The sequence below is a fragment of the Ostrinia furnacalis genome, unplaced genomic scaffold (assembly GCF_004193835.3).
Source record: "Ostrinia furnacalis isolate ACB-3 unplaced genomic scaffold, ASM419383v2 OfSCF4788, whole genome shotgun sequence".
In the NCBI taxonomy this organism is placed as follows: domain Eukaryota; kingdom Metazoa; phylum Arthropoda; class Insecta; order Lepidoptera; family Crambidae; genus Ostrinia; species Ostrinia furnacalis.
In genome coordinates, this window is record NW_021135027.1 from 1 (window position 1) to 14,802 (window position 14,802).

General features: G+C 37.0%; 1 protein-coding gene across 1 annotated transcript; it reads left to right on the top strand.

The window, feature by feature from the left end:
• Positions 1-28: 28 nt before the first annotated feature.
• Positions 29-14,458, top strand: LOC114360008 (ribosomal protein S6 kinase-like 1; the record flags this gene model as incomplete). The annotated part of the gene is made up of 11 exons (XM_028314558.1): positions 29-118; positions 1,343-1,441; positions 2,431-2,569; positions 4,491-5,090; positions 7,278-7,384; positions 8,035-8,202; positions 8,552-9,106; positions 9,904-10,010; positions 10,891-11,134; positions 11,802-11,897; positions 13,839-14,458. Coding segments are annotated over 11 exons (2,334 nt in total), but the record flags the coding sequence as incomplete, so codon positions are not given.
• Between the last annotated feature and the right edge of the window lie 344 nt (positions 14,459-14,802).

The window sequence follows — 14,802 nt, forward strand, 5'->3', positions numbered from 1 at the left end:
CACTCGCTAAGACAGCACTAGCGCTACGAGCATGCGATCGCTGCACGCCGGCCTGCGGCTCCGAGGGACATTCCCGCCACTGCAGAGGCACAGTTACTTCAAGCGCTTTCAGCAAGAGGTAAGAAAGTGGCAGAATAGACTAAAGATGAAGTAACTGTGTGATGAAGACAACTAAGTCTATGACTGGCTGAAATATAGCACTGCACACACTGGGAGCTGTAGATATAGCAGTTTGATATAATAGTTCCCGCCACTGCAGAGGCACAACTACACTCGGCATCAAATAAATCGCACCTCCCGCGACAAGCACTTATCAAACGTATGCATCCCCACTTCCCACCAACATTGGTACCATTTGAAAGCCTAGTTCTAAACTTCATTTCATTAAAGGAAAGGTTTTTACCCCAAAAATGTGTCTTTATAAGGATCCAGAGTCACTTCTTCAAAAAATAGGTAGTTACGCTATAGCCATTTTTTATTACTATAAAACTGTTAAGTTGGGATTAATCGCTATCCATCTGTTAAAGAGGACACGTGAGATCTTTATTTGGTTTTATAACCATAAAAATTGGTCTAATTGATCCCAGAGGGAAGCCCAAAGTGAGGTCTATTTTCAAGTCACATTTATGGTATATGTTAATCATTTATTTAGAAATGAAATGTATTTTTCTTTAAGGATATTTATTGGGCTTTCAAATAACACCAATATTGTTGGGGTACTATGATTGTGTCAGAAGAAAATCTTTAAAGTTCGCGTCGCGGAAGGTGCGGTTTATTTGATGTTGAGTGTACTTCAAGAGGTAAGAATAGTGGCAGAATGGACTTCTTATCCCCCGCCATCTCTCTGTTGGCAGACTGCCTGGTGCAGTCACCTACGCGGTTTCCCACTGCCAGCACAATATGCTTGTATTACGAGGTTCACTGAGTCCAGCAGCAATCAGCTGCAAATTAATATTTAATATCTTTAGGCTGAGTTGCACCATCTTACTTTAACTTTAACAAACGTCAAAAATCTGTCAAACACCATACAAAAACACCGATTATTGTTATAGTTACAGTTAAAGTAAGTTAATGCAAAAAAAAACTCAGCCTGCCTTTTCAGGACGGAGCAGCGCCGGGAGTCCCACACACCACTCTGTCCCCCGGCAGTGGTGACGGTGCAAAGAATTTCCTTGGCGACAAAAAAAAACCTCAGCCTAAATAAAAGATTATTTTGTCTGCGATGCCTGTCTATCATACATAATGAATTCAAGATGAAATTACGTCATGCCTCAGTCGGCACCGCAACGTTTACGCTCACTTTCACCGCTAATTGGTAATTAATGTAAATGTTCCGTTTCAGGTGATAGAGGAACGCGCGAAGACCACCAAGACATTGTTGGAGTTCGTCGCTGAACACAAGCTACTGTTCACCAGTACGGATTTTGTTAATTTTCTGCAGGTAATTTAGTTTTTTAATTCATTTATTTAGCTTATTTCACTGACGCTTATTTAACTGAGTGTAAATTTTCGCAAAAACTTTTCTAATTACTATGTTAATTTCAAATTAAGGTAATATTTTATTAAAGAAAATTCTTCTTTTAGTTCCTTGTTGTTATTGTTAAAAACTTTTATAGTGATTATTTTAGAACAAGATGGCGCTCTAAAATTACTTTATTTACTTTTCAAAATTAATCATAATGGTGCATATTTGAAGAACACTGGTGTTTCCAATGTTAAATGTTAAAGAAACAATGCAATGACTTGGTTTTGTGAACCTTTTCAAGGCGAGAGTGAATAGGCACTTACCTACAGGGCAGATATGTACCATCCTAGACTGCATCCCACTTAACATCAGGTGCGATTGTGGTCAAATACCTGCGTTGTTATGCATAAAAAAACACGATTTCGCCAATGTTTCGTTAAAGTTACAGTATACATATTTGTACAGTTTAGCATCTAGAGGAATTTAATGGGCTAATCTAGAATCTAGAGGAATTTAATGGGCAAATCTAGAATCTAGAGGAATTTAATGGGCAAATCTAGAATCTAGAGGAATTTAATGGGCAAATCTAGAATCTAGAGGAATTTAATGGGCAAATCTAGAATCTAGAGGAATTTAATGGGCATTTCGGACATGTCGGCCGTTTGGTGTAGTGGTTCAGAGCGGACTACTATGCCGAGAGGTCCCGGGTTCGATTCCCGGCCGGGCAGAAATTGAAATGATGAATTTCAATTTCTGTGACGGGTCTGGGTGTTACTATGTATAATATGTATGTATTTAAAAAAAAAGTATATAAGTAGTATATCCGTTAAGCTAGCACCCATAACACAAGCATTAAGTTGCTTACTTTGGGGCTAGCTGGCGCTGTGTGAAATTGTCCAAAGATTTATTTATTTATTTAAAGATTGCTTGAGGTTAAGAGGCACTAATTTACCACCCTTTCACAGACAGGCTACCCCGAGCCGGAGCCCCAAGCTGGAAGCGTCATCAACGCGATCAGGTCCTCACTCCACCTGCCTATCGAGGAGACGCCTCCTTTGGAGTACCAGACCGACGATGACGATGCGAGGAGCCCTGCACATAGTGGTGAGTCACCATCAGGTCATTTAGTCTTCACTGCAGGACACACGAGCACAAGCTCTCTAATTATTAGATACTAGCGGCCGCCTGCGACTGCGATCCCGTTTTACCCCCTTAGGGAGCGTCCATTTACGCGAGACAAATTTGGCTATATTTTAGCCCCCCACCCTTGGTGAGATTTCATGAGATTTTGCCAGACCCCCTCCCCCACCCCCTAATCTCACATGAGATTTTCCAAAATGCCTATTTGCAATGTAAATGAGATAATCCATGCTTCGAAAATATTAGATTTTATAAAAAAAAACACGACCTGCGTAAAAAAATTAACTGAAATGAAAAACAAAACAATATAGGCCCAGTTTTTTTTTTACTTTTAGTACAATTTTTAACTATTAGTTTACATTTTGTTAATATTTAAGCATTGGTTAGCAAACTGCGGATCAAAAAACTGGGCCTGTGTTCACAAATGCAGACGGAGTGCAGTGAAATGCAGTGGAAAAAAATTACGTGATATTAAGTCCCCCCCCTAAAAGTCTCACGTAATTAATGGACGCCCCCTTAGGGGTGGAGTTTCGTAAAATCCTTTCTTAGCGGATGCCTACCTACGTCATAACATCTACCTGCATGCCAAATTTCAGCCCGATACAGACAGACAGGAAAGCGACTATATTTTATAATGTAGTGATTATTTTAATTTAGACTTGGCACATACTCGTATATAGGTGGCGCAACGAGAGTTGAGGCCATCAACACAAGCAACTGGTCATCAAAAAAATCGACCCTCCCGCGACAAGCACTTTCAAACGTATGCATTCCCACTTCCCACAAATGTTGGCACCATTTGAAAGCCTAGTTCTAAAGTTCATTTCATTAAACGAAAGGTTTTTAACTTTTTACCCCAAAAATGTATCTTTAAGGATCCAGAGTCACTTCTTCAAAAAATAGGTAGTTACGCTTGAGCCAACTTTTATGGTTTTAATACTGTTAAGTTGGCATTAATCGCTCTCCATCTGTTAAAGAGGACACGTGAGATCATTATTTGGTTTTATAACCATAAAAATTGATCTAATTGATCCCAGAGGTGAGCCCAAAGTTAGGTTTCAAGTCACATTGATTGTATATCGCGTTTATGTTAATCGTTTATTAAGAAATTAAATGTGTTTTTCATTAAGGATATTTATTGGGCTTTCAAATAACACCAATATTGTTGGGGCACCATGATTGTGTCAGTAGAAACGAGTTTTCCTGTAAAACGTAGGTGGGCCGATTTTTGTGATGACCAGTATATTTGTATCTGACAAATGCTCTGTCTGGCTTGCGAAGTTGCTATAGTCTATCCAATATAGCTTGATTAGAATGACGGCTGTCAAACGAATGTGACTAGTGCTGGGTATGTTTCGTACGGTTCACATAGATGTATCGATAAGTTTTCGAAAAAATGATCTATTTGATCTTAAATGAATGTCTTGTTTGTGTTCTCTATTCAAATATTACATCAGTGTGAATATTTATTCGCCTCAACTTTCGTTGAGCGAGCTATACTAAAAATGAAATGCGGTTTCATAAGATGCTCTAGTTTCATTCTTTCTACTGGTCATATGTTACAATCTTTACTTTTATGAGCTCATTTAAATTTTAAACGAATAGAATGTCTGATGATAAAATGTTGATTACTTTTACACTTCCGAGTTTTGGACCAAGTTTTCCTTATTTCTACGTTGCAAAGTCCAACGCAAAAGTTTAAAAGTATACAAGTTTCCTTAAATAAAATGAAAACAGGTTTATAAATCATTCTGTTTAGAATAAAGATACCTATACAGTTATACACTTTTTGAATTTGTATTTTGGGCGTTATTAGAAACTACCTAAGGTTATTCTTGACTGTCATTATGTTCTTGTCTTTAATATACCTTTTTTCTACATCCAGCGAGGCCACAGCAAGCGCCACAGACCACAGACCAGCTATCCATAGACGAAACAGACTTCATATCCCAAATACCGATATACGAAGCAGCCGACGTCGAAATCCGTCAGTCCCCAGACCAAAAACTATCCGCAGCAGATAGTTTCGAGTCTATAAATTCTTTGGACAGCATAAACAGCGACCTCTATGATGAACTAAGCAAAGTAACCATAGACAAGCCGAGACCATGCGTCAGAAAGAATGTCTTGCCAGATTTGATCCTTTTCGATGCACCATCGACTTCTACGTTTGAAGATTACCACACTATGCCCAGAAGTGGCAACACAGATTCGGAGACTACGTCACTAGCGTCGAACGTCTATGGTTCTATGACGTCAGTGAATGAGATTGAAAGACGAAGCAGCTCGAAGTTGTCTTTGTACAGCAAACGGAGTGTGCTGTCTCTTTCTAACGTGGAGTGTAAGACGAAGACGGAAGATAGTTACGTGTTTGAGGCGGGGTATATGCTGAATTTGGCGGCGCGGTGCGAGAATATGGGAGACTTCCAAAGGGCATTCGAGTGTTACAAGTCTGGTATAGAGAAGATGCTGATTGGTGTTCAAAGTGAGTACATATTTTTTGTATTATAATGTTTAAATTGACATTTAGTATGGAAATGACATTTCCAAATCAAATGTCAATTTAAACAAGTGATTAACGCCCATTAAGTTTAACTATCAAAATGCGAATGTGTATAAAACCGACAAGTTTATTATAAATATTCTTTTTGCCTTATTTTGTCTTATGATAGTGCATTAAAATAGGTGTTCCAAGCTAGCAAGTGTCTCTTATAATGGCACAAATAGAAATAAAAAGACCCATCTCAAAGTCAAACCCATCAGACTAAACAAAATGTTAACTTCTCCGTATTGAAGAAGTTAGAAAACTGAACTGTTTTGACCCATTTCTCAAAATGACATCCAGAGTTGACACAATTTATATTACGTTCGAATAAATTCTACATCAGTGTCCCTAAAACTGAACCACAACCTCTGATTCATAAGATTCAAATTCGCCTACCCCTTGAAACTTGTCAAATATGAAGCCATAAAGATGTGAATGGTGAAATCTGACAAACTCAAGTACATAATGTATTTCAAACATTGTTTTAGTGCTTGTAAAACAGTGATTCATCGATAGATCTCGGCTGGATATCGTAGGGTCGCGATAAATAATGATAACATGTCGATAACGTATTATCAGCTTCTAGGGCTGTGGCTTGACTTTAAGCGGAAAACTAGTACGACGAGTCTATTCCCACCTGTCGTTCCCACCGCTGCAACTCCTGTGTAGCCAGGATCTACAGCTTGACTACCAATAAAAACCCAACCAGTCAAAACAGTACGAATATACTTACTTACTTCTCTAAAATAAAACCTCATTCTTACTCCAAAAACTCAAATACTTTTAGTGTTTTTAAAATAGACTTGTTATTAATATTTAAAAATTAATTACATTTTGGTACTTAAAAATTCAGTGAACCAGTGACGTCACAGCTTTCTGTAGTCAGGCATACTAAATGTGTAAGAAAATTATTTTTATGGAAATAACTAATTTTAATTTAAAGCCATTCATTACTTATACTAATGTAGAATAAACGACTACTTGTTGTTTAATTACTCGCCTAAAAAAACAACATTTGGAAGAATCAAAACATACTACTCAAAATAAAAAGAAACAAGGAAGGAAGCATTTCCGTAGTACAAGGTCTCCAACAAAACAGCTTCTTCCGCCAACATTGTTCATACAAAAAAATGCTTTTGTCTGACAACAAAATATCAGTCGACGTGTATCTGAAGTCTCTATTTGGAACTAGTGCAATAGAAGCTCTCAGTCAGGCCACAGCCTTACAATTGTCATGTTTGACGTCTAGGCTGGTCAACAGACATGGATTTTGTGTATTTGTGCGATTATGTGCTGGAATATGGAAATAAAAAGGCGATTACTTATAAAACTACAGGTAAAAAATAACTTATGGTGCCCCTCTTAAGACTTGGATTTTCATATACTGTGAGTGTGGATGAGTTTCTTACGCTGCTTCTTCTCAGCACTAGCCCATTTATGTCAGAAATTAAAAACATGCTTAAAGACCCAATACACTGAACTGTCCCACCTGTGACATGGACATGGGGCGCCACCGTCAATACCGGATCGCTGGTTCCGATTTTTGCCATGATGGAAACTATATAGTTGAACGATGGTGGCGCCCCCCTGTCAATGAGTTAGGTGGGACAGTTCAGTGTAGGTCATCTATAATTAGATTTAACTTAATTGAAAGTGTCACCACTGTACCATCGGCAACAGTGTTAACTAAATATCCTTAAATATCCTTGGACATTTTACACTACGCTTCTAGTCCCAAACTAAGCAAAGCTTGTACTATGGGTACTAGACAACGGATATAAACATACTTAAATACTTTTTTTTTTGTAAATACATACATATTATACATAGTAACATCCAGACCCGACACAGAAATTAAAATTCATAGAAATTAAAATTCATCATTTCAATTTCTGCCCGGCCGGGAATCGAACCTGGGACCTCTCGGCATAGTAGTCCGTTCCGAAACCACTTCACCAAACGGCCGACGGTTAACTATCCATTGCCTGTCATGTCGTCTCGTTCTATCGCAAAGAATCACCATTTGATGAGAGCGAATGCAAAAACGGAAATGGATAGTTAACAGTGTGGCCGTGTGCACACTATGTAATTTGTGATTTTTTATATTTCTGATTTCTCTATTTCCAGGTGACTCGGACCCTCAGAGGAGGGCCCTCATCAAGGAGAAGACGAACAAGTACTTGTCCTACGCCGAAGCCATCTACAAGAACCATCTCTGTGATAACGAGCAAAGCGTGAGTATTTGGGTTATTTGTGTTGTACTTAAGATAAAGGCAGATAAAATATGTACCATCCTAGACTACATCTCACTTAACACCAGGTGCGATTGCGGTCAAATACCTGCCTAGTCTTGCATAAAAAAAGGTTTTAATCATTAATTTTGTTAGATAAAACATAGACTTTATAGTCTTATAGCAGCCGTCATAGAGCAACCTCTTTACAAATATTTTACTAAATATAAATAACGATTAACAGACAGACACAGAAGTATAGTATTAAAGAAGGTAAATAACTACATGAAAAAGAAAAGTCTGGAGATAAAAGGCTTGATTAATTTCGAATTCCTGATAATTTGTTTTAGTTGTCTCTAAAGATGATTTATTAAACATCAAAATATCTTGAGATTCTTATAATTTGACTGCAATCCTGAAAATAATTTAAATATCTGAACTATGGTAAGTATGGTAACCCTATTTTCATGGGAAACCCTCGTGGGTCATTCATAGCATATTATGTATCAAAATATAAATAAAAAGATTATGTATCAAAATATAAATACAAAGATGAATGAGTGTCCTAATAAGCTCCGACTTCGAGATAAATCGATTCATTAATACTATTGATTAACGTCAAAAATAATAATATACCCGTCTCTCTCCCCCAGCTGCTGCCAGAGCGAGACACAACATTAAAACCTCTGCACTGCCCCCTACCGGCCGCTATGCTCAAGCGGCCGTACGAAGACTTAGCGCTATACAGGGTGTTGGCTGTTCTAAGTTCAAGTATTATGCTAGTTCTGCATAGGGAGGAACAGACTTGCTATGCTATGAAGGTGAGATGTTCAAATTCTTTAGAATGTAGACGCTTTTTTAAGACATTTTTTGTTATCAGGAAATCTGCAATATGAAAATCAAAACTCATTCAGTGATAATAATAAAAAAAAACTAAAATGTAAAAAGCTAGGTTTCAGTAACGTGGCAGAATAAAACCGACTCTTTTTTAAAAAAGCATCTAGAATTTAAATTAAATACTATCTTGTATCTCAATTTAAAGATTCTGCATCCAATTTCTAAGTGGTACAGAAATTGTGTTTCAATAGACTGTCATTTGTTTATTGTACAATAAAAAGTATCTATTAGTTTTAAAGAGTACTTATTTATTCATTTTTTATTTCATTACAGGTCATCCAAAAAATACCGCACAATTTAACTGAATTCGACGAATATTTCCTGCAACGTACCAAAGAAACCCGCGAACCAGTTTTACCAACCGTTATACCATACATGGTGCCCCTCCACGCGTTCATAGAAACTAACAACCTAATATTTCTAATACTATCCTACGCCCCAGGCGAAAAACTATTCGATTACATCAAAAACTACGCGAAATCCATCCCTAATACCCCAGCAAGAGAGGTCAATTTGGAAAACGTATTCTCCGAACCGAAAATCAAAACAATTGATGTCGAAAACGATAATATTGAAGACAAAGTTGAAGTAACAGATGTTAATGTAGAAATAAATGAAGAAATAGTTAACAATAATGAAGTAGAAACAACCGTTTTGGACAATTCAGACCTTAGTGTGAACGAAATAGTGTCGAATTCTCAGAAATTGTTGAAGAATGTTGACAAAGTGTTGAGTGAGATGAAAGGTAAAGACGATACCAAAGTGGGTGATAAAGTGAACATTGATAACTCTGAGAGGAGAGACGTTGTTACACCAAATCTTAATCGAGTAAGTATTGTTTAGATATTTTTAATGCACTTGAAACTCTTTAAAATACATTATTTGTAAACATAACATCATCATCATTAAATTATCATCAATAAAAAAAAACTTTAAATAACATAACCTACAAGTGACATCTAACGTATTAACGGGCAAGGAATCACGATTTATAGATCAGTGTATTTAAAATAGCCACATTGTATGGTTCATATCTGGTGTATAATAAATCACATATGAAAATTATAAATAACTTGAAAAAATCGAACTGCCTAAGGCGGGACCTTCCGCTTGCCGGGCAGTTTGAGATGCGACTCTTAACGCTAAAAATTAAATAACTAAATCACATATGTTTATTACGATTATTTATTTTATTTAGTAATAGAACGGTAGTACCAATTACACTAAAATTATGAATCTGACATGAAACATATAATAAAATAAAATAAAAAAATGTATTTATTGCCTTCGAACCATTAGACATAGGTAGGTACAGGTAGTTAGACTTACCACTAATAAGTACAATATCGCTATATTAGACCTACTGATCATAAAAGCCATACCTATTACCACTAATATTGTTCTGCTCCTTTCTCTCTATAGACTCTATACACTATCGCTTACAATGGACTAAAATTACTAAATTACCATCATCAACTTAGTTAAACATCAAGCTATACACTGTAGGATCTTATTAAATGGCAATAGGTGTTATTTTGCAACAAGAAACAATAGTGTTCTCCACTATGTATAGAAGTAATTTTCATTTTTTTTAAAGATTACTAAAGTTTACGCATAATTTCCAGCTTACTCCAAGGCCGAAAGACGTTCTACCGCCATCAGCTGTTTGCAAGTGGGGGGCTGAAATACTAACTGCCATTGAGAGCTTGCACAACTGTGGAGTGATTTGCAGGTATGTTTGTAGTTATTTAACTAAAGATAACTAAGATAAATCTGGAAGCCTGTAGGCCTAAGATGCGCATTGCGCGCCGCGATAAGCGTTTATCACGCCACTTTATCGATGTTACACGATAAGCCCATAGATTTGTCGTCTAAAATCATCGATAAGATTTTATCACGGAGCGCATCCTAGCCCGGCTGGGGTCTCAAAAAATATCTTTTAGGCTACCTGGGCTTCTAAACTTTTCCAGGCCATAAATCGCCTAAATAGACGTGTTGACACCACCAATCAATTGACGTACTTTTTAAAACTGTCAAAACGAAAATCTCCCATAGATTTTGTATGGCACTACAAGCAAGTGACGTCACTATTTTGTCAACTCAAATAAACTACTTTTTTCAATTACAATGCGACCAAAAATCGTAATTTACAAGTAATTTAAAATTAATTAAGTTATTAAGACCAGAATGAAGTGTCCTTTTAGGAAAGTTGTGATTTCGAATTATTGGAGAATGGTGTCAAACTGTCCATTGTGTCGTGCCGAACTTGTATTTTTAATGATTTTTAGTCTTTTTCTCTATACAATTGTTCAAAATTCAATTTGAAGTTCAAGATATTAAAAAGATATGTGCTTATTTAAAGCAATAATGATTTTAGTGACACTGCATGGGTTTTATAAACGCAGGGTGTGTTTGTTTTTCATCGAAATCTCCCAGTTTGAGATGGTCAATGTCATAAAAAGTCAGTTTTTTATAATTATGCTTTCACAAAGCACTTATAGACAATGGAAAATAAACATGTGCTATATATTTATTAATTTCGCCCCGAGATACCCTCCACTTAAGTTTAAACTCTGTAAATTCGAATTAAAACACCCTGTATTATTTCACAGGGACCTAAACCCTTCAAACGTGCTCCTCGGTTCTCACGGACAAGTGATCCTAACCTACTTCATATCCTACCCCGGCTTGGACATGGCGCTATCCAAAACGCGGCCGAAACCGGGCGACGTCAACATGTATGTGGCACCGGAATTGTATTACAACACTATTGTGGATGAACGCGATGTGTCGAGCGATAAGTTGTGCGACTATTGGAGTTTTGGAGCCGTTATGTATGAACTGCTTTGTGGGGTGGTGAGTTTTGATTTTTGATTTATAAGTACTTGATGGACTAATGACCTTGAGAATATAAGATAGGTTAATATAGAGAGAAAAATACTGGTCTCAGCGACTAGCAGTCTGCTTGTAACCTCAGCTACAGCATTGCAGCCAAACGTCAAGTTAGTATGTAGTCTATGTATTTCATACATAAATAATAAGTAACCCGTATAAAAATTCGCGAAGAGACCCGTGTTTCTCTATTAATTGAAATGGAACGTAAAAGTTTCTTACTACAACTTGGCTTGACACGCTGCCGCGTGTCTAGATCTTATTGTATAAGATAACTGGCAGTGGCTAAGTGAGAAAAGCACAGACCGTTTTTTTTTTGTTTTACACACCTATTACAAAACTGGTACTGACCTTTGCACTAAATATTTTTTACATCGAAATTTGGATTTCATCAAAGTGAAATCCAGTCAGCTAATACAGGCCTTATGTATACTTTTTAAGTCTAATTCTTGACTTATGTGTCGTTTCTTAGTAAATACTCTCATTACATAGATGCTGTGTATCTCTACACTCTATACCTATTTAAACTCATGAAAACAATTATAATTTTAGTATGGACTTTAGTGCTTAAGTAGGTACATTCATTACTTTGTAGAGTTTGTAGTCATAAAACATCTATCTTCTTTTTCAGCCTTTATCATACTACCACAGGAGTGTCTTCACGAGTCACACCATACTACAACTACCCGACGGATTGCCGGTGGAGGTGGAATCATTGCTAACACAGGTATTTATAATTTACTAGCGGCCGCCTGCGACTTCGTACGCGTGGATCCCGTTTACCCCCTTATAGTCTTTTTCACGTAAGATGATCCGTATGACACTTCAAGGTTATCCATATTACGCATACTACATATGCAGAATATTTTTGAAAAAATATTTGTATTTTATTAGCAATATAATAAAAAAAAAACTACTTGTCTTAAAATATATAGTAAAATCTGAGTCTATTCATTATTACATTTATTATATTTTAATTAAATACGATGTAAAAATATTTTTTATTTATTGTACGTAGGGATTGCAATTGCTGGATCCAGCATACAGCAATCCAGCTGGATCCAGCGCCTTTTTAAACATGCTGGATCCAGCATACAGTGCTGGATCCAGCGATGCGGATCCGCAAACGTATAATTTTCTATTGCTTAGTTTCGAATTGCCGCCATTTTCAAAACGTCGCGGTTACGTTGCCGTTCTGTTGTTTTGTGCGTTGAACGGCGCCTCTTCGAAGTTACTGGTACGTTAGTGTGATTGAAAAATCCAAAAAAGTATGAAGAAGCAGTAAAAAAAACTGTCTATTTTCCTTTGCCAAAAAGAATTAAGATAATATGGCAGCCAAAGCCAAGTGGTCAATTAGATTACGAAAAGGTACTGTAAAAAGAAATGAGCGTATATGAGACCGGACGAGTGCGAGGTTAACACTTATCTATGGTGTATGACTATTTCTTCTTCTTCTTACTCGTTACGCTCTTGGCAGAGCGGTCGTGGTCATTCTACTATTCACTATTTAATGATCCTAAAACCGACCAGTGTGGAAACCGAAAGGGCATTCTCAGTAATGAATCGCAAAATGTGTTGGTAAGCGCAGACCTCAACAACGCCTGGACCAATTTTTTTAAATGTTCGTTGAAGTCCAAGGATGGTTTTTACGGCGAGAAAAATACGAACAATGTCTGGGAAAACCCTAAAAACAGCCCTTTTTTAACGCGGGCGAAGCCATGGGCGGAAAACTAGTTACTTAATAAAAAAAAGTCTTAAAAATGTCGTCTTTTATTTGCGTTTCACATTTTTCTGGATCCGCGCTGGATCCAGCTGGATTCAAGTCAATCCAGCAAGAATCCAGCTGGATTGAAAACGCCGCTGGATTGCAATCCCTAATTGTACGCAATGTGTGAAACGGAATAGATTTAGTGCTGGGGTATTTCTTGTATAATAAAATCGATTATTTCCGCGGTTCATTAATCGATTGCAGTGAATACTTAGTTATTAAAAATATCACAAAAATCAACTATATTTTTCGATTATTGACTTTAATAAACGCATTGAAAATAAATTAATAGTTTTTAATTTAAAGAAACAGAACCAGTACTTTTTAGGAATCGTTTTTTTGAACACGAACCATGAAATTTGAATATTATCAATAAAAAATTGTTACAATAATATTTGTAATTAAAAAAAACATGTTTTTTGTTAAATAACACCTATACAAAATATTTCTCTAAAAGTAGGTTTTACTAACTCTTCGAAAAAAATCGATAGATAAATCGCTATGGTTTAGTTATGTGACATCTCTAAATCTTTCAAACTCGAAACGTCATACGGATCATCTTAGGTGAAAAAGACTATAGGGGTGGAGTTATGTAAAATCCTTTTTTGCGGATGCCTACGTCATAACATCTACCTGCATGTCAAATGTCAGCCCGATCCGTCCAATGGTTTGGGCTGTGCGTTGATAGATCACAATGTCAGTAAAAAAAAGGGGCAAATTGCTGGAAGACTAATTTTTTTGCCGTTTTTTGCTCGAAAACCTTAATTTCAGGAACAAACTATTTAAGAACAGTATACTGAACCCTCGGTGGTCAAATCTGACTCGTACTTGGCTGTCTTTCTTAAAAGCCGAAAAAGAAAATAAATTACTTAAATAACTTTTTTTACTTTAATCTTTCAGCTATTAACCTACGAACCCTCAGAGCGTCTAGGCGCCGGCAAAGACGGCATAGACGAGATCAAACGGCACCCTTACTTCAAGGGCATCGACTGGCGGCACGTCTACGACACCTGGCTGGTCCCGGATTGATGCGGTTCACAGAAAGATCACGCGCAATCGGCAACAGAGTTGCACTTAGTCTGGTAAGGCCCAAATGTAGTATTTAGTTAGGAAGTACTCAATTGAGTAACCAAAAACCAATATTTGCAAGACTCAACTTATTTGAAAACAAAATATATATAATAATTTGAAAAAATCGAACTGCCTAAGGCGGGAATCGAACCCACGAACTTTCGCTTGCCGGGCGGCTGCTCTTCCAACAATTCTAGAAAATCAATTTATTCTATCCCTGAAATTTTTAACAAATTGTCAGTCAATTTAGTTAGAATACGCTCCGCGATAAGCCCATACATTTGTCGTCTAAAACATCGATAAGATATCACGGCGGTTATCCCGATTGATGACGTCATAGTCCCTATTGTCATACAATTCTATGGGAGTCACGTTTTGAAATCTATCAAAAAGTATGTCAATTGGCTATTAATGTGTCTACTATATATATAGTCTGATCGCCGAGCACGTAGAATTTCGTCTAATGACCCTAAGCTACCCATCTTTATCGTTCGCGCGTAATTATGTTGCCGTCGCGCTCGCACACTCACTGCGGGCGCCCGTCGCACAGTCGCGACAGCAATATAATTACACGCGAGCGATAAGGATGGGCAGCTTGGGGTCATTGGACGAAATTCTACGTGCTCACAGACCGGGCTTTACACTATTTTCTATCAAATTAAGTAGTGGTGGCTTGCTTTACGAGGCATAATAAAATCAACACATATTCGGAAACAAAGATGTATTCATAAATGTTATTATAATGACACTGAGAAATGGGCCTTACAAGCATAGACTTTAAAAAAATAGACTT